We start from the raw sequence: 23,081 nt of genomic DNA, 5'->3' as shown, positions 1-23,081 counted from the left end.
ACCTGCCCCCGCCCCCCAAACGCTTCCCAGTGAAGCAGGGGTTTCTCCTTCTCTGCCCAGCTGATACAGGGTGGCTGAGCAGCTGTCCCAAACTACCTGAACGCTGACTCTTGCACATCTTCCGAGGAGTCTGAGAGAACATGCGAGCCGGAGCTCAGTCACAGTCACGCAGAAGCGTCAGCCTATGCCCTTACCCGGTCTCACACAGAATAAACAGGCCACCCCTCCAACAGCACAAGAAATACAGTAGATACGGAAGCTCTTCCAAGTTATTAAGAAGCCACAGCCTCCCAGCTGTGAAACAGAAGGCATCATTTTTACATAAAAGTGTTATGTGGGCCCCCGGGTGGCTCAGGCGATTAAGTGTCCCACTCTTGATTTCGTCTCACGTCATGATCTCACAGTTCCTGGGGTGGAGCCCGTGTTAGGCTCTGCGCTGACAGCAGGGAGCCTGCTTGGGGTTTTCTCTCTCTCTGCCCCCCCCCCCCCCCCATGAGAACTCTCTCAAAATAATTCTTTAAAAGAAAAACTGTGATTTCATTGTCTGTTCCTTTTTAAAATTTTTAAATTTTTTTAAATTTATTTTTCGTAGCTTATTTGAGAGTGAGCGAGCACGAGTGGGGAAGGGGCAGAGGGAGAGGGAGAGGGAGAGAGAGAGAATCCCAAGGAGACTCTGAGCTCTCAGCACAAGGCCTGATGCGGGGCTTGATCCCACGAACTGCGAGGTCATGACCTAAGAAGCCGAAATTAAGAGTCTGACAACCGGGTCACCCAGGAGCCCATGTCTTTTTTTTTTTTTTTTTTTTTTTAAATCTTAGAACACACATCTGATGCTCTGTAGTAGCTCAGGCCAGTCTAGTAACATGTCCATTGCAGAGACTTTAACAAATAGATTTTTCTTATGGATAATAGTGGGGTAATCATAAATATGTGGTTTTGCATCTTGTTTCTAAATTACGTCATGAACATTGTCCCATGTCACGTTATATTCATCCTAAATATAATTAGATTGATGATCACCTCTGTGCCTAAAATGAATACCACATTTCTGATTATTTGTTAGAATGAATTTTGCCATAGAAAACCTTGATCTAAGTACATGAATATTTTTAAAGGCTTGATACACAGAGTCCATAGCTTTTAAGAAAAGTTATGTTCAATTTACAGTACTCCAGCAGCACCAATTTGAGGGGGGAAGTATTAATATTTCCTTGATATACTAGTAAGTTTGAACATGACATTTTCATGCATCTATCTGTACTTCTTTCGTGAAATGTTAACCTCCTTCACTTATTTGCTGTTCGAGTACTTTTCTTCTAAGAACATTTTTTAACAAGAATATTAATGCTTGTATTTTTCCTGTTTTTTTTTTTTTGCCACTGTTTCTTCTTAGTTTGTCATTTGCCTTTTAGATTTACTCTTGGTTTTTTTCCTGGAAAGAGATTTCAAACTTTTGTGTATACAAAGTATTTTTAAATACTTAGAAATATCAAAACCAATTATATATATTGATTTCTACTTTTGCGATCCCCACCCTCCCACCCCCACCTCCCACTTTTGGACAGAAAAAGATGTTTTCTGGCTTGTGAATATATTCATGTGATTTTTTTCTTACTTTTAGAAATTATTTCATTTTATAGAGTTCTTTAATTTAGCTTTAATTTATTTTGGTGTGTAATACAAATTCAACTTAATTTTGATATAATTGTTTTATGCAAAATTTCATATATTTATAAAAATACTCAAAAGCTAGCTGCGTTAAGATGAAAATATATTTTGATAATCCAGGTACTCTTAGTTCTAGAAGTCTCTTAGGACTTCCTCCTCATCATATGGAGGAGAAAGCTGAGGTCTGGACAGACTCAAGGATTTGGGCCGAGGCTCCACTGAGAAAAAGTACAGAGCGCCTAGACCCCCTGCAGCTCTCCTAGGACACTCTGCTTAGGCAGTACTCCTCAATTATAGACTGAAATCAATCAGTCCCTGAAACAAACAGGCACTAACTAGGCCAATTCCATCCAGGAATCGCCTCGAGCGATATTCAGATTTTAGCTGGCAGTAAACACCTAGGATAATATTAATGACTGCTCTTTTAAAATTCTCCTCCTTTTCAGTTTTGTTCTAAGACAACGGAAGAGGACGTTTAGCAGGAGACAGCACAACAGGGCTTAAGCATAGAAGGCAAACACAATGACTAACGTGTGTCAGTGTCCGAGACTTAAGCTGGCTGCAAGAAAATTCAGAAAAGTTTAAAGAAGGTAATGATGACCATCCATAATCCTATCATCCAGAGAATAACACTATTTTAACATTTGTATATCCTTGCAGGCATTTTCTAGGTGTACACATGCACACAAATTTATTTTGGAAAAAGTGGGAACATACCATACAAATATTTTGTAAATATTCTTCTCATTGAACTTCATACGTAGGGATCTTTAACTCTACATCATTTTAAGTGTATTATTTTGAGAGAAGAGAGGGTGCACGTGCATGCATGGATGGGGGAGGGGCAGCGAGGGGAGACACAGAATCTGAAGGGAGCTCCAGGCTCTGAGGTGTCAGCAGAGTCGGACGTGGGGCTCGAACCCATGAAGCGTGAGATCATGACCTGAGCCAAAATCAAGAGTCAGACGCTCAACTGACTGAGCCACCCAGGGACTCCTACAGCATTGTTTTTAATGGCTATATAATATTCAATTATGAAGCACAATTCTCTTGACAGACATTTAGAGTTGTGTGAGAAGAAATTTTTAAAGACGGTTTTTCTCTAATGAGGTTTCCTCCTTTAATGTTTTGCCCAGTGAACTTCAACCTGCAATTCTTTGTCGACATCAAGAACGACACTATCAATGAATTCTTTCCCCAAACACGATAACTTAGCAGGATCTAACTATCCCACACTCCCAGTTTTGTTTAAACCACCTGCATTTTACCAGATTGTTAGTTTTTCCCACATCATGCATCTCTTTCAATCCTTTCCTAACATTTGCATTAAGCATCACACCATATCCTCAGTAACTGAGATGTAAGTTTATGTCTTAGTTATTCATGGCTCTCCTCCGAGTTTTTCTTTATATCCACCCCCCCCCCCCTTTGTATTCATTATTCTCATTCTCTTTTTGCCTGGATACTTCCTCAAAGACTTTCTGAAAGGACACTTGAGTATCCAACTGTTTGAAATTGTTTTTGGCCCTCCATTCTGGTGAACTATGGACTCACAAATCGCTCCAAATGTGTGTAGATACAGCTAAGAAGCCACCGGGCACTTCATACTGTTTAATGTTTTCACTGAGTTACAAATCGCGCTGTCCGTGAACGTGGACAGGGCTGCAGGGCATCACGAGATACTTACTTCAGCAATTCCAGGGTTTTGTGATCAAGGGCAAGTCGGGGGTTTCCAGTCAGGTCTAGTTCTTGTAGTTTTGGAGGCAGGTTTTCTGGTAAAGTGACTTCGCTTAGCTCATTACAGCTCAGGTCCACGCACTGCAACAAGAAGGGGAAACCGGAAGTGATGGCCCGGACAAGTGGTTCAGGTGGCTCTATGCTCCTACCCGTTGCTTGAGAATCAGTCTGCCATTCACTAGACTATGCTGGCCAAGTGCAGAAAAATAAGATTGTCTGCTACCCTCCCATAAACATTTAAAACAGATTCTGCTATCTGCAGCTAAAATGTTCACTTTCTTTGGTTAACACAGAAAACCCGTGTTCTTTATTCTCCCCCTCGTTATCTTTTTAAGTTTATCTCTACATGTAAAACAACAAGCATTAGCTGAAAATCCCAAGGATGGTTTTTCTGATTGCTCACAAAATCTCCACACCTGTTATGGCCATAAGGGGTAGAGTCAACATCGAAATGGAACTTTGAAGGGGCTTCCTTAAATCAAAATACCTGCAAGATGAGGAAGGCAGGGACACCTTCAAAATGAGAAGATAATTCAAAAGAAGCTCAATAAGAAACTGGTAAAAGACTAGCTGTTGGGCCTGCCTGCCGCCTGCAAGGAAAAAGGCAGGAGTCAAATAAGGATCCCACCCCCCCAGGCATCCAGTACCTAGATCTTCCACCAGCTCCTGCCTAAAATCACTCGAAAACAATGACAAAAAGGGTCAGCATGTTGATTAGAACAAAACTTGTGTTATCTGCGAATGGGGATAATACCTCCTTTCTCACAAAACTGAGGTAAGCCCTAAAAGAGGTGCTGCGTTTGTGTTCTGAGAGCAGGGAACCGGAGGAGAAGGTGGCTCACCATCGACAAGAGGGAAAAGGAGTAATTGGCAATTTTTCTGGAGAAAAGAACATGTAATCCATAATTTGGCAGAAAGGGGTAGGAAGAATTCAATTATCCAGCTTGAGGCTGCACCTTCTTATGATTTCAGAAAATGCCTCAAGAGCCTGTTAAAAATCTTAAGATGGTTTGAAAGGCAAATTGTATCCAAGAATTTCAGAATCTTTAAAGCAGACAAAATCATCTTTTTTGGAAAAAATTTTAACTTAAATCTGTTATGGATTGGGGAGGGACAGAGACCGAATGAACACCTATATTTTTGGAGAAAAATATTCTCAACTGACTTCAAATAATGCAATGTTTCCACACAAATCTTTTATACCCTTGCTCTCAAGCAGTAGCAACGATATAAAATTATATTGTAATTTTAATTACTTTGTATTATGAGAGTGTTGTAACCACTTTATAAAAAGTTGGACAAGTGGAAAAGCTTAGAAAACTTGCCTTTATATGTAGTGCCCTAACATAACCAGTGTTAGTATCCAATTTTTCTTATTAATATAAACAAAAATTAAAAAAAAACATAAATGTAGATACAATTTCATCACTTATTCCATATCTGGACTCCTAGCACCTTTAATGGCAGAAGACATATATTCATCGAGCCTAAACATCAATAGGGAGGTGGTCATCTTTTTGTTTTGTTTTTCCATTTATAAATAATGGTTGCATCAATAGTCAACTGGACTGTAATGAAAAACCACTAATACTGAGAATACTAAAGATGGGCTGTTCCATCAGGATAGTCCGTGTACATCAGCACGGAGAAGGCAAATGCTGCCAGTGCTATGTGCTGGGCAGTGATGAAACACAAGCTTGAGGACTGGCTGGTGTGCGTAACTTAGAACGGGTGGTTGACAGAAACAAAAACAAGGTCAGACCATGAACTATGGGGAAAGACTGTAGACATCTCAGAACATTATGGAATTTTATGAAATTGATAGGCATCGTTTTCTAATTTCACCTAATGATTTAAACACTCATAGCTCTGCCGGTGTAAAATTGCTCATTCTTTAAATTACCAAATTATAAAATGAGTTCAGTAGGGTGTTTATTTATGACGACAATGCTGGCGTTGTCTTTATAAATAATCCTCTCAGAAGTGGTGCTTACCACCATCAAGTCCCTCTGTCTCTCCCCCTTCCCCCTCCCCCCAAGGCCCTTAATCACTGCAGCCAGTTCCTGTGCCCTGTCCCACAGTGTTGTCGCCTCTACAGGGAGGTCTGGGACCGCGGGGGTCCTGACTTTGCTCTTGTCTCATCTCCCTCCGGCCCACTCCCCACAGGGCTGTCAGGGGGACTGTGATGTGCTTAATCCCATCTGATCGCACTCGGGCTTGTCTTTCAGTCACTCCCTACTGCCTTCCAATCTGCCACCAGACTCCTCAGCCTGTCAAATAAGGCCCTTCATCTCCACCTTCCAGCACCTGCTTCCCTGCGCTCTATATTCAGCGGTGTCACAGTTAATTCCAGTTCCCGCGTGTGTCATGTTCTCACTTGCGCTCTGCACATACTGCTCTGTGACCGGGACTCTTCAGGCTTTCCTCGCCCCTTACCTGGCACAATCTGCCCCATTCTTGTCAGTCTCAACTCGACGCCAATTCCACTAGGACCCCTCGTTCAAAGTTTCCGCTTACTTATTCCTCCCATTAGACTACGAGCTCCTAGAGAACAGGGCCGGTGGCTCCTCCCCCATGTCCTTAGTGCAGCACAGAGAACAGATGCCCACAAATGCCTGGGAATTAGTAGACAATTATTTGTTGAACAAAGAAATGAACGAATCTTCCGAGAAGATCCTCCAGTAATTCAATCCGCTAGGATGGAAACGGAGATACGCGTGCTGAGATTGAGTTCAGTCTGGAGTAAATAGCATAATGGCAGATAAGGAGAGAAATACCCTTTCATGGTTCTATACATTGGAGGAGGTTTGATCATGAAAATTGCAGGGTGTTGGTTCCCAGCGCTGACCTACTGGCATTAACATAAACAGTCAGTGCTCTACTTACAAGCTCTATTCCTTATTCTTTTAATAGTCTTCCACAAACACTTGTTGACTGAATGGTTGTAATGGCTACCACTAGGAAAACAGAAAATTTGGGGGTGAGACTGGAGAAAACAAATAGTACTTGCGTATTCCATGACGTTTAATTATGTTTCTCTATTGTTTAATGCATTAAAATTTTCTTGAAAATACATTATTAAATAGAATGTTAAATCAGCCTACAAAGTTACCTTTCCCTCTTTCAGGCCTATTTTAGGACATAGCTTACAAAAACTACTTGGCTATAGTACAAAATTCTGGTAAGAATACTCAAAACAGAATTATCCAACCCTTGGAAAAAGTGAGATAACTCATAGTTGGAGGAACTCAAGATTTAGAGGGAAAGACCGCTAATACGTTTAGCTAAGAGCACAGGAAAATAATCAGTGCATCTTAAAGAGAACTGATCCGACATTTAAGTATAATTATCACCAAAGCTCTGATATCTTTATTATGTTTTCCTCACAGAACCTTACCAAAGACACGGGCGTATCACTTTTCACAGCAGCGTATTACCTATTATCCCCCCAGTAATCGCCTGGACTGCCCGGAAACAGCAGAGTCACCTGCTAACTCTGAGCGATTCTGCAACCACTTGCTTCAGCCTTCAGACCACAGCCAGGCCACCAGCGCAGCCACGCGGCCCTCCAGAGCGCAAAGGGGCACTCCCAATCACCTTTGCACTCCCGTGCCCTCACGGCGGGAAAAGCTGCTGATGTAATTATTTCTGTAATTGTTCAGAAATGTATATTGTTTAAACCGCCCCACCTTTTAGGGAGTTGCAAAAGAAGACCTTTCATCTTTTATAAAGCCTTCCCTCTCTGTATTTACATACACTGTGATTTTCCTCCGAACAGGTTCACTAATTTTCATTACGAATTCCTAAGAAGCAAATAAATGCAAGTGTTCATCCAAAAGAGCCTTGATTTAGCACCTACCTGGTGGCAGACAATAAGCCAGACGTCAGGGATCTACAGAGACGGCATCACAGTCCCCACCCTGGGGAATTCCCAGGCCAGAGTGGGAAATGATTCTCCCTCCGGCTGCAAATCAGTAATAGGTACAAGTGTGCACGGGTGTGACAGGTTAAGGCTTCCGAGAGGGCCTTCCAGGAGGGGATTTTTGTGAAGAATCGAAGATAATGAGGCAGAGAAAACAGGAGGGCATCCAGGGAGAGAGAATAGCACACGGCTTACCAGGACACGAACCACGAGTGACTGGCGTGGCTGGGGATGGCAGAGAGGCAGGCAGGGACCAGATGGTAAGCTAGAGACTGTGTCTCAGGTAGAAGTGGTCTGTACTACCTCCCTCTCTTACAGTTAGGAGACACAGCCTTTTAGCTTAATAGTAAAATAAATACACACATGTATTGTTTCTCACTATGTAACTTGTAGCCAGATTCTCTTGAAACACTTAAACTATATTTATTCCTGATGTTGTATAGACTAAGTGGTCATTACTGTAGGACGTTCATATATCTAAGTAAACTTGTTAACTAAATGAGCCAGTGAGAACCTGTCAAAGATACTCAGACTCCAAACCCAAAGCTGGAGTTCTATTTTTCTATATAGGGGCGCCTGGGTGGCTCAGTCGGTTGAGTGTCTGACTTTGGCCTCAGGTCATGATCTCGTGGTTTGTGAGTTCGAGCCCTGCATCAGGCTGTCTGCTGACAGCTCAGAGTCTGGAGCCTGCTTCGGATTCTGCGTCTCCCCCTCTCTCTGCCCCTTCCCTGCTCAATAAGTCTTCCTTCTCTATATTTACATATACTGTGATTTTTCTCAACTGGATTTTAGATTTAGAACACCTTTATTGGCAATAATTTGATAAAAACGACAATCCGGGTAAAAATTTCTTTTAAAAAATCCTCATTCCACCAAATAGTATTCCCTTTCCCCAAACACGAATTCCCTTAAACACTGAAACTAAATTATTTGCAAAATTTGGCTTTAAGAAAAGGCATCTTTTAGGGGCACCTGGGTGGCTCAGTCGGTTGAGCGTCTGGCTTCGGCTCAGGTCATGATCTCGCGGTTTGTGAGTCTGAGCCCCACACTGGGCTCACTGCTGTCAGTGCAGAGCCCGCTTCAGATCCCCTGTCTCCCTTTCTCTGCCCTTCTTCGACTTGCGCTCTCCCACAAAAATAAATTAAAAAAAAAAAGAAAGAAAGAAAGAAAGAAAATGCATTCTTTGTATAAACTGAGCAATTCCTTTCTATCACTACTTCTTAAAATTGGTTATGTGTGCCTTTGGAAGGATGCAGTGGTAGGTATATCACAGAGTTACAGGGCACCTGGCCCATGCTTCTGTGGGCTTCAGTTTTACTCAAAGATGATGGACAGAAAGGGCCTTTATGTTTACACGAAAACTAACAGAAATGGTAAAAAGCAGAATGCAAAAGGAGTGTGTGATTTTAGATTGCAGAGGAGACCTGAGAGAAATTTGCTTGTGATTTCAGGCCATACCCCAGACTTCTGGGCCTATCAGCTCACTTCTCTTCAGCCTTAGGGGCAGGAGACTTTGAAGAGCATGACGGTGACCACGTCACTGCCTACTTCCTGAGGACTCAGCCACGAGCGCTCCTTTCGTTCATCTGCACGTATCCATGCCCCACCGCATACGATGCGCGCGGCGTTTTGTTGGAAAGGACATGGCTCTGAAGTTAAAAGGATCTGCTGAAATAATTGTTTCCACTAGAGTTTAAAAACCATCAAACAAACTAGTCTGACTTAATTCGTTACTCCAGTTTTGAAAGAGCATATGCAGTCCTGGCTCCCTGCTGTTCTGTCACGAGTGAGGCAGGGAGAAGAGTGGCATGAACGGCCACCTGTGGTCTGTAGACGCTGCGTCATCCCTTTCCTTTGCCCTTGTCAGGAGCCCTGCCCCACACAGAAATGGACACAAGGTTCCTGGCACGTTAGAAGATCCCCTACATAATTATTACTGACCCAGATTCTAGAACCCTAGTGACGACTGCTCCCAGTTTCTGGTTTTTAGATACACAGGACAAATGCCTCCATGACCTTTAAAGTCTGCGAGGTCAGCTACTCTACCGGGCTGACACCGAACTGGTCCCTGATCTGTCTTCATTTGCATTATCCTACTTTCCGAAGAATTAATCCCTTTTCTTTCATCCATTTGACCCAGCAGTTCCCCATGTTCTTTGTGTCTTTATCACAGAACTGGTTCTCTCTCTCTCTCTCACCTCACCTTACAAACAACAGCAAACAGAGTTTGATTCCAAGGGATATTCAGCTTCCTGTAATCAGTGTTCTCAAGAGTGTGGCATATTAAAAATACTTCATGCTGCATTTCCCCGTGAAAAGAACACAGATCCTAGAGGTGAGTTCACTCAACTTATCCAAGTAGTTTATTACTGCACAGTACAGCATGGAAATAATCTGCAGAAAATTTCAAACACTTTAAAAGACACTGTTCACCCAGTAATTAAAATCAAGATGCCACAGGAACATGTCAAATTTAAAAAAGAAATCGCTGACATGGTGTTTACACTACAAATTTCACTCACCATATGTATCACCTGTTTGTTTTACCTACTCAAACCACACTGCAAAAAGGGTTAGAATAAATCAACAACTGGAGGTTACTCAACTAAGAACTTGGGGAACCGAGCGCTGTATTCATGGTCACTTTTGCTTTTTGGATTCATCAGCCACTAGTAGCCCAAGTGCAGACTTCGGCCTAGGACTAAGCGAGCAGAGTCTGGCTTATGTGGTGACTCTGGGATCATGTTTTCCTGTCTAGCCCACGGAGAGCTGATCTACATCCAGACAAAGCCTGTCTATTTTAGAACCAGAATAGAACACAACCCGCTCCAGGAATACAGGACTGGAGGTAGGGACGACTAATTTGAAAGAGATAAACAAAGGGGAAGACAATAAAACCAAGGAACAAAAGTGCTCTGGCACTGGGTCCACGTGGGCTCACTGGAAAATTCTGAAAGGATACTTTTTCCTACTACCAACTTCTATGACCTTCCTGCCCAAGTACAGAAATTGATGCTGGAGGATGAGCAGATGTCACTGAATGTACCAACATGAGAAAAGGCCACACCTAAATTTTATCCAACACTAGAGGAGGGTGCAGACAGCCTGTTTTAGGGGTACAAGAATAGTGGCTTAGTTCCTCAAGTTAAAAAATATATATTTTAGCATATATATTTTAGTAGGGGAACTTATTTACCCTCTTAAATAGTAATTGGCTTTGAAGCTTCGGTAACAAAGCTGTGAATAAGCACTTTCCTTTAACGTCTTACAAGATGAGACCGTATGGAGAGAACAAGCTAGTTAAATATACCAGGGCCCGTCCCTCTTTAAATCATGTTACCTGCTCAGGTTTTATAACTGCAAGGATCTTAATTTATGATATACTTTAATTGTGGCACTTTGCTTTCAAGAAGCAATAGGAATATAATCTAGGGTCATTAACTCAACAATGAAATTTTAGTATAGGCCGAGTGTTTCAATTGAGGATAAAAATGATCTCTTTTACATTAAAAACATGCTAATTTAGAGCTCAGTTTGCGGTGAAGAGGCGCCCAGGTGTTTTATCACTTGAGATGCAGCAACTCTTTTTACCAAGAATTTTCTTGGTTTACCTGCTTACACAGCAATTTAAAATATTCTCATGTGAGACAATGCCATTTCAGCTCAGAGTTCTAAAACAACAGATCTACTACTTTTTCGACACTAGCTGCCCAGGGCTGCAAAACGGATACTTCTGTACATAAAGGATGCGAGAGGGTGCCCACCGCCACTCCCATCCCAGAGCAAACCCCGACAACAAAACCTCTATCTGCTGGTAGTGGAAGCGCTGCATGGTAAAGGCCGGATGTTGGTAACATGCGGAGAATGCTAAGGTATAGAAGCTGGGATAAAAAGAAAAGTCAAAGAACAAAAGAAAGAAAACCATTAAAAAAGCAATACCACAAGTAAAACCTTTAAAGGAGCGATAAAGTCAAACAGAGCGAAGGCAATGGGAAGGCGTTAAACAGATTTACAAGGCGCCGACCGACTTTAGAATCCAGGAAGGCAAGCAAGGGTCTTGGAGAGGATTCGGTTTCACAGAAGAAGAGTCAGATTTTGCAAAATCTAGTTAAAGCCTGAAAAGTTTAAATGTCTATCTGTTATCTGTACTTTAAACCAGATACTTGGGGGAAAAAAAAAAGCCTCATCTACAATTTCGAGTAAGAAAACACTAAAAGACAGGTGCAGAAAGTTAAGACCAGCAAACGGGAGGTTGTTCTTGCGACTCTCCCCTTCTCGAGCTGGTGCCCCACCGGGCACGGCGCACAGAGACCAGTTTAATAGGTCCCTGTCGTAGCACAGCCCCCGTGTCCAGTAATGGGCAGGACAGGAGCCCTGGGAAGCTTAGCTGTCAACCTCGTGCCAGTGCTGGAGGCAAAGAAGTATTTGTTTACGTAACAAATTTCCAGATTTTGATGGTCATCAGCCAGAATAGCTGCTGCATATGATCACAGCTGAACCACATCAGGAGTGTATTAATTATAGCTAACATTACAGGGTTCTTCCTGTTGCCACTCCTATTCCAAATGTTCACACGGAGGATTTCCCTCATCCTCACGGCAAGACTGCAAAGGAAGGACTCGTCTTCCCTCAGTTTACATATGAGGAAATGAAGCAGTTGAGGAACTTTTAGCTGGAATAAAATTCCAGGTCTGTTTCCTTTCAGAGCCCTGCCTCTTCACCCTTGTGAAAGGTACTATATGGAAAGCAGAAGTAAACTATGCCTATGAGCTTATAACCAATGTTCTAAAATGCCAGTGATGTACGAAGTGATAGTGTGCTCTAGGTAAAATATATCATGGCCCAAAGCATGCACATACTTAGAAAATGACTTGTATATACCTCAACCATGTAAATGGATAAAAACCACTGTAGTGAAAGATTATGCATGCTCCTTAAAGTGTCTTCAGTGGGGCGTCTGGGTGGCTCAGTCGGTTGAGCGTCTGACTTCGGCTCAGGTCATGATCTCACGGTTCATGAGTTCGAGCTCCACGTCAGGCTCTGTGCTGAGAGCTCAGATCCCAGAGCCTGCATCGGATTCTGTGTCTCCCTCTCTCTCTCTCAAAAATAAACAAACATTAAAAAAAATAAAGTGTCTTCAAACGTCTACATAATTTCTTAAATCTGATACATAAAGATCATAACAGAAAGTGCCTGGAGGTGGCCAAGAAAGATGACTTTGGTTCCTTTTTAGGAGATTAAAATGTGCTCCAAGTCTATAACCATGGAGTTATTTCTTACTAAGCACAAAACTGACGATCAGAAATGCTAAGGTACAAATGCAAAAATACATTATATGTAAATAACTCCTTACTTTTGCACCAAAAATCATGACTAAAAAGTTGTTACGTGGCTTTCATTCTGGCAGGCTGGTTTCATCCTATGATCTACCCTGAGTCAGAAGTCGTGAACTGCAGACTGTTTCTGCCACCAATTTACGGTCTTCATGGACACAAATCCCTTTGTTTTCCAGCACCTCACATCAGATGGGAATAACAGCTCTTCTGCTAGTTTCATTAAATTGAAATGAATGTTTGGGGATGGGAACGATGCGGGATCTGTCAAGGGAATTAGTACTAACTGGGTGCTGTGCTGGTGGATACGATTTAATCGCGTGAGTCTGGGGGAGGAGCATGCAGTTTGTTAACTTTTTCAAACTGCTGTCAGGCATTTGAGTGACATACGCTTTGAGCCTCATAACCACCCTGGAAATGAGGAGGACAAGTATCGTTAGATGGGAAAGAGTTAGGTGACTATATGGTTAGCCTCAATTCACACAGCTAGTTATGGACAGAGCCCAGAGTATCACTTTCCCAACTCCTGATCCTGTGTTTTTTATTTATCGCTGTTGGTTTTTCCCTCTGCTGACAAGGCAGCGTAGCCCAGTGGTTGGAAAAGATGGGGCAACGTCAACCGAGAGTCTTGAATCCAACAAAGGTGCAGACATCGTGAACTGATGAATTAGACAAAGCAGTTCTCTCCTGTGACCTGCTCTTGGAGGCTACGGAGTCAGACCACGTACCTTGATTTCTGGGAGCTGCATCACTTCAGGAAAGACTTCAATGCAATTAGAATGTGCAATCACGGTGTGCATACGCCTGCAATTCATGACAGTGGTCGGGATGGCTTTCAGTTTATTCCCACTGACATCAATTTCTTCAAGTTCCTCCAGTTTTGCCATTTTACTAAAGAAAGGAAAATCCAAGGGGGAGCAGGTCGTAAAATAATCCTAAGGCAATTAAAAAATAATAATACATAACAAGAATAAAAAGGGAATTTACTACGAACCTAAAGATTCTTTAAAGATTCACTGTATAATATAACTGTGTGTTAACTATACTGGAATTAAAAAATAAAAGATTCACTTGTAATCACCATTTTAACAAACAAGACCCGGGTGCCTGGGTGGCTCGGTCAGTTAAATGTCTCCATCTTGATTTTGGCTCAAGTCACAATCTCATGGTTGTGAGATCAGGCCCCGTGTCAGGCTCTGCACTGACAGCATGGAACCTGCTTGGGATTCTCTCTCCCTGTCTCTCTGCCCCTCCCCTGCTTGTTCTTTCTCCCTAAAAAAATAAAAAAAAAATTTTAAGACTATTTTCACTACTGGTTTTGAGTATCAAAGTAGTTTAACACCTCCTTTCCTAGTATAAAACAAAAACTATTAACTTCAACTGTTCAAATTAGCAAAAAAAGAAAAATGGATGTCTCTTTCCTCTTAAAACCGTGTGTGAATTAAGTTATCCTGGCAACAATCGCTTTGCTATGTAGCTTAGTCTCAACGCCAATAAAAATCCTACTCAAATGGGATAATAAGTTAGCATTAATCCACTGGAAGTGCTTTAAAAAAGCTCAGTTTGAGGGGCACATGGGTGGCTCAGTGGGTTAAGCATCTGACTTCAGCTCAGGTCATGGTCTCACAGTTCATGAGTTCAAGCCCCACATCGGGCTCTGTGCTGACAGCCCAGAGCCTGGAACTTGCTTCAGATTCTGTGTCTCCCTCTCTCTCTGCACCTTCCCTGCTCACAGTCTGTCTCTCCCTGTCTCTCAACAATAAATGTTAAAAAAAAAAAAAAAAAAAAAAATCAGTTTGAGAGAAAGACTTGTCTTTGTATTGGCTCTGAAAGGTCAGGGGAGGCAGCGTAGCCCAGGGCGTTTGCTCATATGAAGACATGCTTTCCCCAAAACCCCACTCCCCAGATTCCTGTGACATCATTTGTGATGGACCATCTCTGGACCTGGCAGGGCCCAAATTCAAACCGTGCCCAAAAGAAATTCCTTTCACCTCCTGTTAAATATCTGCCAAGGAGGACTCTTGCTAACCTTACTTTAATAACACGTCCTAATACATTGAACACGTTTGTTTAAGAATGTCTTTTATTGTGGTGGCGTCCAAGTCCTGATTTCAGCTCAGGTCATGATCTTGCAGTTTGTGAGCTCAAGCCCCATACTGGGCTCTGTGCTGACACAGCAGAGCCCATTGGGATTCTCTCTCTCCTATCTCTTTGCCCTTCCCTCTATCTCTCTCGAAATAAATGAACATTAAAACAAACAAACAAACAAACAAACAAAAAACGGTTAAAAGAATGTCTTTTATTTTTCAGTCTTAATCTATAGTTGATCTTAGTAATATTAACCAATAATTATAGTAACCAAATAAAGAAAATGTGTTAGGGTTTCTTGCCTTTTCTGCAAATGTGGAGGGAAAAAACCATGCACCTCTACAATCCTGTAATAGCATCTACCACTCCTCTGACCCTTTCTCTACTACTGGTGATGCTGGGCTCCAAAAACTGCAGGATTTCCAGTAAGTATAACTCAAACTTTGAATCATGTAGTTTACAATTGTTGGTATCTCTTCTGTTTGTTATGGTTTCATTTGTCATAAGAAGCCTTCAAAAAAAATTTAGCAAGAAATCCTTTTATTTACTTTTCCTTCTGTTATCTCTCAAATATAAAATTTATCTTATTTATCTTGAAAATTAATATATTCCGAAGATACAGTAAGAACTAAGTTTTCATTTTATGACATCAGGTCTTTAAATATCCTGAGCAGGAATCAGGATATGCTACAAACACTGTGTACACAGACTGTGAAGGGATTGAGCTCCGACTGCCTGAATTTGTGAGACTATTACTTGAATATGCTGTTATCATATTTGGAAAGAAATATGGAGAAATCCATGAGTAATGGGGCATGGAAAATGACCAAAAGTATAGAAATCGGGCCCAAGAAAGAACTTAAACAAGTTTCCATTCCTCCACATACAAGGAAGGTGACCAATGGACGAGACCGCTGGAGCATGTTCTCTAATTTGGGAAACCATCTGTGGAGTGTCTGCCCCAGACCAGACCTCATATATACACGGCACTGAAGGTGACAAATCACAGTCCTGACTCTTGAGGAACTTGGGGTCTTTAGGGGGCACCTGTGCTACATCACAGTCCATAGGGAGACAGAAATTGTAGCAAAATGCATTTTTATGAGGTACAGAAAAAATTCTCTGTAGGTAGGGTGATTACAAGTGGCATGGTCACTGGAGGCTACTATCGAAATCTGAGTTAGTGGTAGTTTCTCCTTCAGGGCTTATTTGCCTCTCAAATAGGATGAGGAGTCCTTTCAGAGATATTATTGTTAGGTGATTGCCATGTTTTCTTCCAAAAATATCATCTCCTCATCCTACAGTAAAATACTACGTACACAGTAAAAGTACATGGAAGTAAAAAAAAAAAAAAAGTACACAGAAGTAAAGTACATAGAAGAAAAAAGAAGGTTTAATCATTAATATCAAACGAGAGGAAACAATACAGAAATAAATATGTACAACGACAACAACAAAAACCCAGAGCAATACTTTAAGTCCATGCGTATTTGGCCTTCCTCACTTAGTGAGGTTTCGATAGGCTCGTAGCCTTGAGGGCGGCAGAGGGACGCCGTGCCACTATTTCTCGCTCTGCCCGGTGCTCAGCTGGAGCTGGCAGCAGAATACCAGAAGGGGCTGGCGGCCGCCTCTGTGCTGGGCGTGTGTGTGTTCCAGGTCCTAACTTGTGAGATGGACAAACGCCAGTGACCTGCACGTGGAGTATTTCCTTCGTGGCAGGCTGGGTGTGTAGGTTCACCCCAAGTTAGACACCGTGCCACTGCCCCCCCAAATTACAAGTTCAGACTACAACAGAATTAAAAATGGAATATTCTGAGAGCCAGAAGTTATTTGTAATATGACATGGTGTCTCTGGTCGCATAGGCCACCGGGGCTTTTTATACCACAGCACAAATAAAAGACTGGTAGCTACTTAAGAACCGTCAGGTTCCTGGTTTACGTTTTAATTCCCACCTACCGTATTAGGTTAATTAAACAGAATGATAATTTGGTTACAAAGAACCAAAAGGAAAAACATGCCCACGAAATAACAATACCTTATTTCAAAATCCTAAGAATGCCATAGTGATTGGGTCCGTGGATACATTCACAGGAGAAAAGCGAACACATTTCTCTTTAGGGAAATGTTAATCACAGCTGATATGAAAGACAACTGTGAACTCAGGAGGGACAAGCTTCACTTTATCTGGGAAATAAACATTTTAGCTTTTGCCTTTCCACCTGTGAACCCACTTTCAGAAATGCACCGGAGAACACTTTGTGACCTTCCGTTACCTTGCTGGAAAACTCTGAAGTCGGTTATAGGCCATGTGAAGGATCTTTAGGTGGGGGTGTCCTGTTAACAAGGGCACACATTTATCTGTGAGGCTGTTATTTGTCAAATACAACTCCTGCAGGATGCTGCTCGTCTCTTCCGACAGAGTGGCTGGCGGAAGGGTTTCCAGTTTGTTGGCAGACGCATTCAGGAATCTCAGGCTACAATGACAAAATGCAACAAAATCCCACTGATAAGCCAGAGCTCTGGTCCAGAATCCGCAACACATCTGGAATTTTTCTGACTGATACCTGGCGTGTTCTAAACTGGGTTTAGAAACAGGCATTTAAAAATAAACCCTGGCTTTCCTCGCCTGCATGTGGATACGTGACCCCACGCTCTGTGATGAACACAGTAACTATCGATACGTGCTAGACACGAAAAGGTAAAAATCAACGTTTACGGAAGCACCAAGGTGAGAGGAGGGCATTCATTCTACAGCTGGTAGGGAGTGGAAGGGAAGGTGGCACGGGAAAGTTAATGTTCTGTCTTCAGGAAGAGAAAAACAATTGCCTATTTTTAAATAAAAGGGCCCTTAGGGTAACAGGACAATCAGACATGAGGTCACAATACAACTAAATCACACGGTGAGTGTGATGCCCAAACCGCGTTTTGCAGACGCGTGTTCGCGACTGCGGCGTGTGCTCCATCCGCTGTCAAGCTGTAGCCCCCGCGAGTGTTCAGCCCGTCAGACTCTCCCCTGTGGTTACCAAGGTCAAAGCTGCCTTGCCTCCCGACCTGGAAAAGCCTGTTAATGAACCACCTTTCTCTTGTTTCAAAACCACCTAGGTTTGAAACTTTCGGCATCCAATTCAGGACCATTCTGCCATATGTTAAGAAAAAAGAAGAAAATCTTCCTTAAAAAAAAAAAAAAAGCAATATGAGGTATAGCAGTTTTTAATCCTGGATAAAAAGAAGGCTTTGTATTGAGGAGTCATCCCCAGGACTGTCATGCCAAGCTGTCAATCCACTAATACTCCCCAATCTTGCAACCCCCCCACACATACTTATACACACTGTCCAACTCCACTACTTGTCTAAGGAGAAGCAGTATCCCCAAAATAGAACATTTTCCATTAAAGAAACACGTATTCAGTTGACATTTAAAAAAAAAAAAAAGGGAAGTTAGAAAGGGCTGTACAGACCATAAATAGTCATGGGAAATTATAGTCGTGTGTGCCACACGGAAGAAAATAAAGGCCATTCATGCAGTTTCTGAAACTAGTTTTGAACTAGGAAGGAAACCAATTTCAGCACCATAGTTCTTTAAAGTATTTTTACGAGTCTGGTTCGTTAGGTCCCATTTATATCACCTGACTTAAATACCCTGTTAAGAATTTCTTCAGTATTGCAATGCATTGCCCTAAAATATCATGGACTGGGGTTGGGGGCGGGGGGGGGGGGGGTAAATTATATGACAATCTCATTAAAATATAACTCTCTAGGGAATATATCAGTTATGGACACAAGGGAAGAGAGAATTCATGAATGTTCACCTGTCTTCAGGCCAGAAAAAAGAGGGAACACTGTTGGGAAAGGAAAAAAGACAGCCTAGTGAATGCTCACCTAGAAAGCTGCCAGAGGGACTTTGAAACCCCTCCCACCATGTGAATGAGGAGGAGACCGTGATTTCCAAAAAGACTCGTCCTCTCATCTTGTTGAAATTTGCTGCAGTGAAGGAGCCAAATACTCTTTTATGGGGAAGTAAGGGGGAAAAAAACCCTTACATCCTACCCCTCCAGGAAATGAAACTAACTTAAAACTACATGGGCTGGTTCCAAAGGATTTGATTTGAACTGAAAGGGCCTGGTTGAATCACCGTGTTAGCTAACGGCCAGAGAGCAGACAATCGGGCTAAAAAGTTTTTGATTAAATGGTCTTGGGAAAACTCAATTCAATACCCATCCTTTTACAAAAATTCCTAAAGCACCGAGTTTCGCCTCAAGTCAAGATGATGTGATAACCTCAAGCTCCTTCCCTTATAGATTTTGTGATAACTGTAGAAAACACGGTCTCGTGTGCCGAGAAAGGTTTCATCCCTATAATCCTCTTTACCAGGCAACCCTCTTCTGCTAAAGAGAGAAAAGGCAGTAACATAGGACTGCTTTCCATTCATTTGTAAGGTGCTATGCTGAGGCCACAGCTCTTTCCTATTTTCTATTTCATTTGATGCTCCCATCAGCCCCCAGAGATGGCTCTCATATTTCACAGAAGACAGAGACTCAAGCTGAGAAAAGTCAAATTACTTGGCAATTGTTAAAAAGTAATTAATGGCAGAGCCAGAAATAAAACCCAGACCTCATTAATCTTCAGAGTCCGCAATTCCCTGACACGTCTCTCCAAAATTCAAATGTTAAAAAACAGTACTAATAACACATTTTCCTGAGGACATTTTCATAGGCCCTCCTCGTGAAAAATGCTGGAGGTCGAGCGGGACACCTGCGGGCAGTGTGGCGACCAAATGCACACAGCACTTCAAGACAACTCAGATTCAAAAACCATTCTTAGCAGAAAGTACAGAAGTTGTGGAGAAAAAAGTCATGTACGGCTTCTGCCCTAAAGCATCTGGAAGGCTGCCCACAACAGCAGGGAGAGACAAATCTACTTCCTGCTTCTTGAGCGGTCGCTCTGTTCCTCCCTGACACGTTCTGTCCATCTGCTCTGGCTCATCTAGGCTCTGTATCCTGTTTTGTTTTTGTTTGTTTTTCAGTAATTTCCAGCACACCCTTACATTTTACAGCCGAGTCTGCCACTGAAGCCAAGCACGGGATTTGGTGGTGAAACCGATTCCCCTATTTGTAGGTGCGCCAGGCTGCCTGCACTTTAACAGTGATTTTTTGGAGATCAGGCCCGGGACTTGTACTTGTTAAAAATCCAAAAGGTCGAGTCTGAGCCCAGCAACCTTCCTACTTTTAGACAAAGACTTGATTTCTGGCCCCCAAATGTCCCAGGAAGTGCGTAACCCTCTAAATTCCTTATCATCTGTCTGCACAACATAACACTTTTACCAACTTCATTGTCTTCATAAGGTTGGTAGCTCGTAAAGGGCTTCCAAACTTTCATGATAGTAACCGAGAGAACAAAGGACATTTTACGTGACCACCCAACACAGATGCAGCACACACACGTGTAATTAAAAGTTTCATGGAACAATCACTACTTAGTCTCACTTTATCCTGCAGTGACATTTTCCATCCTACTTAATTTCTTAAAGTGCTGGGAGGAGCCCACTAAATTAATGCCATACTCCACTCTTCAATTCGAAAAACAAACCACAATTATTGTCTGGCAATACCACCTAACAGTGCTGATTCCGAGTGGAGAAAAAGCGCATGCAGTCTAACAGAACTATTGTTTCAAAAGGTAGGGAAATCTGCCTGGCTTGGGCACTAAAGGCCACGAGGCTACGAGGTAAAGGAACAAAAGGTATACAGATGAAAGAATTGTTGAACAAGAACACGAAAAGAATTAGTTTTAAAAAGAAGTACAGTTATAATTAACAGTGATGCAATGCTACGAGTTCATCTACAGACCTTCGCCCAACTTCGTCAATTATCCCACTGACGTCCTCCACCTGGTCCAGGACCCAATCCGGGATCCCACCTTGCATTTCGTCATCGTGCTTCCTTAGCCTCCTGTAGTCAGTTTTATTTGTCTTCAACGACTTTAACATTTTTGGAAAGTACTAGACAATTATTTTGTAGAAGGTCTCTCAACTTACATTTGTTTGATATTTTATCATTACAACACGGTGGTACGTTTTTGGCAAAAACACAGAGTAGTGATGTTGCACCCTCCTATCGGAAGGTACACGATTCTCGAATTCAATGCCCAGATACGCTGATTAAGTCAGGTTAAGGCTTCAAAAATCTGTGGAATTAAGGATTCTGATGATCAGCCACACTGAGACAGCAGAACTGAGGTAAGGGCCAGGAATCTGCATGTTCAATGAGTTACCCAGGGCATTCTGAAGACACACTTTGAGAAACACTTTAATTTTATCCTCAAAACACCAGTACTTCACCAGTTAGTTCCCTTCACTTAAACAAAATAGTGTAGGCACCTTAGCTCTCAAAAATGCCAGAAATATCTGTCTTTGCCAAAAGGCACCAGTTGTCATGGTCAATTGATCACGCTCTCCAAATTCTCTGTTCCCGTTTAGTCCCGTTGATATTTACACATGTTCTGAGTCACTAAAACTTATGGTCTGTAATGTGACTAATACTCTCAGGGTATTTAATAATTACCATGTACTTCATCCGCACATACACTCTCCCCACTGCCCCCCTGAAAGTACCTTGTACTGCTCCAACCACGGATAAAAACAGATCCTAATGTCCACCCACAGCAGGAATCTACAACTGTCCTTTAAAGGGTCAGCTGCGACTTTGTTAACTAGACCAGCCGAATTCGGGAGCAGCTCTCCTGTGATCAAAAGAGTATTCAGGTGCGAGATGGATGGGGAGGTGGCCATCACCAAGATTTCAGGAACGGAAGGGTGGTGGTCCCCCCTCCACTCGTTCCAGTGACCCAGGGGGACTGTCGACCCCACCCTGCCCAGTTGTTGATGAAAAACTGATGATCCGAAACTCTCCTGGGGGCCTCCATCAAGGAGATCTCCAACTCTGAGCAAAAAGAGGTAAGCTGGGAGATCTTGGCCAGTGAGATCTGGATTAGAATACTGCCAGTTCACCCCACAGAACAAAATCCCACCCTCATCATAAGACACAAAATCACAGCTTCTCAGCAACACAAGGCCCATAGCATCTCATATCTGTCTACAGTTTTTGACACAGCTGCCAGTGAAAAGCAAGTCAAAATAAACAAAACTCAAAGAGGCATGCAGAGAGTAAACTCATAAGCTAACATTGCCGGTTCAAGCTATAAGAACTTTAATAAAATTGCTCTAAAGTTTTCAGAGGAAGAGAGAGATATTACTAAAAGTCACCTAATTTAGGGGCGCCTGGGTGGCTCAGTTGGCTAAGCAGCCAACTTCAAGTCATGATCTCACAGTTCCTGAGTTCCAGTCCCACATCAGGCTCTGTGCTGACCGCTCAGTGCCGGGAGCTGGTTTCCGATTCTGTGTCTCCCTCTCTCTCTGCCCCTCCCCAGCTTGCTCTCTCTCTCTCTCTCTCTCTCTCTCAAAAATAAATAAACATTAAAAAAAAAGTCACCTAATTTAAAGCACATTCCCTTCTCTCATTTGGTTACCAGATACCCTCCCGCCACCAGGTGAAGAAGATGAATATACACCACTCTAAAGCTGTAACACTTAACAGACAATATCATGTAATTAAAACCATGACATTGGTTTTAGCAGACAAGATTCAGAGCTAAAGAAAAACTCACAAGAAAGGGAGTCAAAGTTCAGTCTTTGGCTCTGTGTCCAGTGACGCAGGCTTCTCTGACAGTTCTCTTACAGCTTCCAGGCACAGGTTCTACGTAGAGCGCTAGCGAAACCACTTAGAACTTACGATGACCTGTATCCAGGCCCTCTCCTCAGTTATATAACCAGACACGGAGCTGGCAACAGTAATTTATTATCACAAAACGAAGAAAGAAACAAGGAGCATCTCATATTTGTAAGATTTGTATCACGGAGCAAACTGAAGAGAAGGATCGGAGCAAAGTCTCATTGCTACCAAACAGCTCTGCATCGCACGGCAGCCACAGGCTGTTTGTTCTTCCACTCCGGGAGCTTCCATTGAAACTACCCGTATCAGTTCCCTCCCTCTTACCCTCTGAAACCCGCCTTTCATTACGGTTTACGTGCTGTGGTTTTAGAGTCTGCATTTGACTGTTAGCCCCTTGAGGGCAACACCGACGTCAGGCACTTTCAATGCCCCGCGGCACCCAGCAGGTACCAGGACTGCAGGATGTGGGCCTGGACCGTGCAAACTAGAACCAAGCATAACTGAAGTCACCTGCAAGAAGCCAGTCACAGAGATTCTTTTCTCAAAAACCCACTTTCATATTTTGAAGTTCGTGTTTTCTGGGCTGACCTCCTGCAACGGTCAGT

General features: G+C 42.6%; 1 protein-coding gene across 1 annotated transcript in view; it reads right to left on the bottom strand.

Moving 5' to 3' along the window:
- Positions 1-23,081, bottom strand: part of PHLPP1 (PH domain and leucine rich repeat protein phosphatase 1) — a 212,597-nt gene that overhangs the window by 14,826 nt on the left and 174,690 nt on the right. The window contains exons 11-13 of the mRNA XM_019463835.2: positions 17,023-17,223; positions 13,389-13,551; positions 3,356-3,486 (exon numbers count right to left, since the gene is read on the bottom strand). Of these exons, the coding sequence (XP_019319380.2) occupies positions 3,356-3,486; positions 13,389-13,551; positions 17,023-17,223 (495 nt within the window). The remainder of the gene's footprint in view (positions 1-3,355; positions 3,487-13,388; positions 13,552-17,022; positions 17,224-23,081) is intronic.

The sequence above is a fragment of the Panthera pardus genome, unplaced genomic scaffold (assembly GCF_024362965.1).
Source record: "Panthera pardus isolate Hobbes unplaced genomic scaffold, ASM2436296v1 HiC_scaffold_15, whole genome shotgun sequence".
Classification (NCBI taxonomy): Eukaryota; Metazoa; Chordata; class Mammalia; order Carnivora; family Felidae; genus Panthera; species Panthera pardus.
This window is presented reverse-complemented; position numbering and strand designations above follow the sequence as displayed.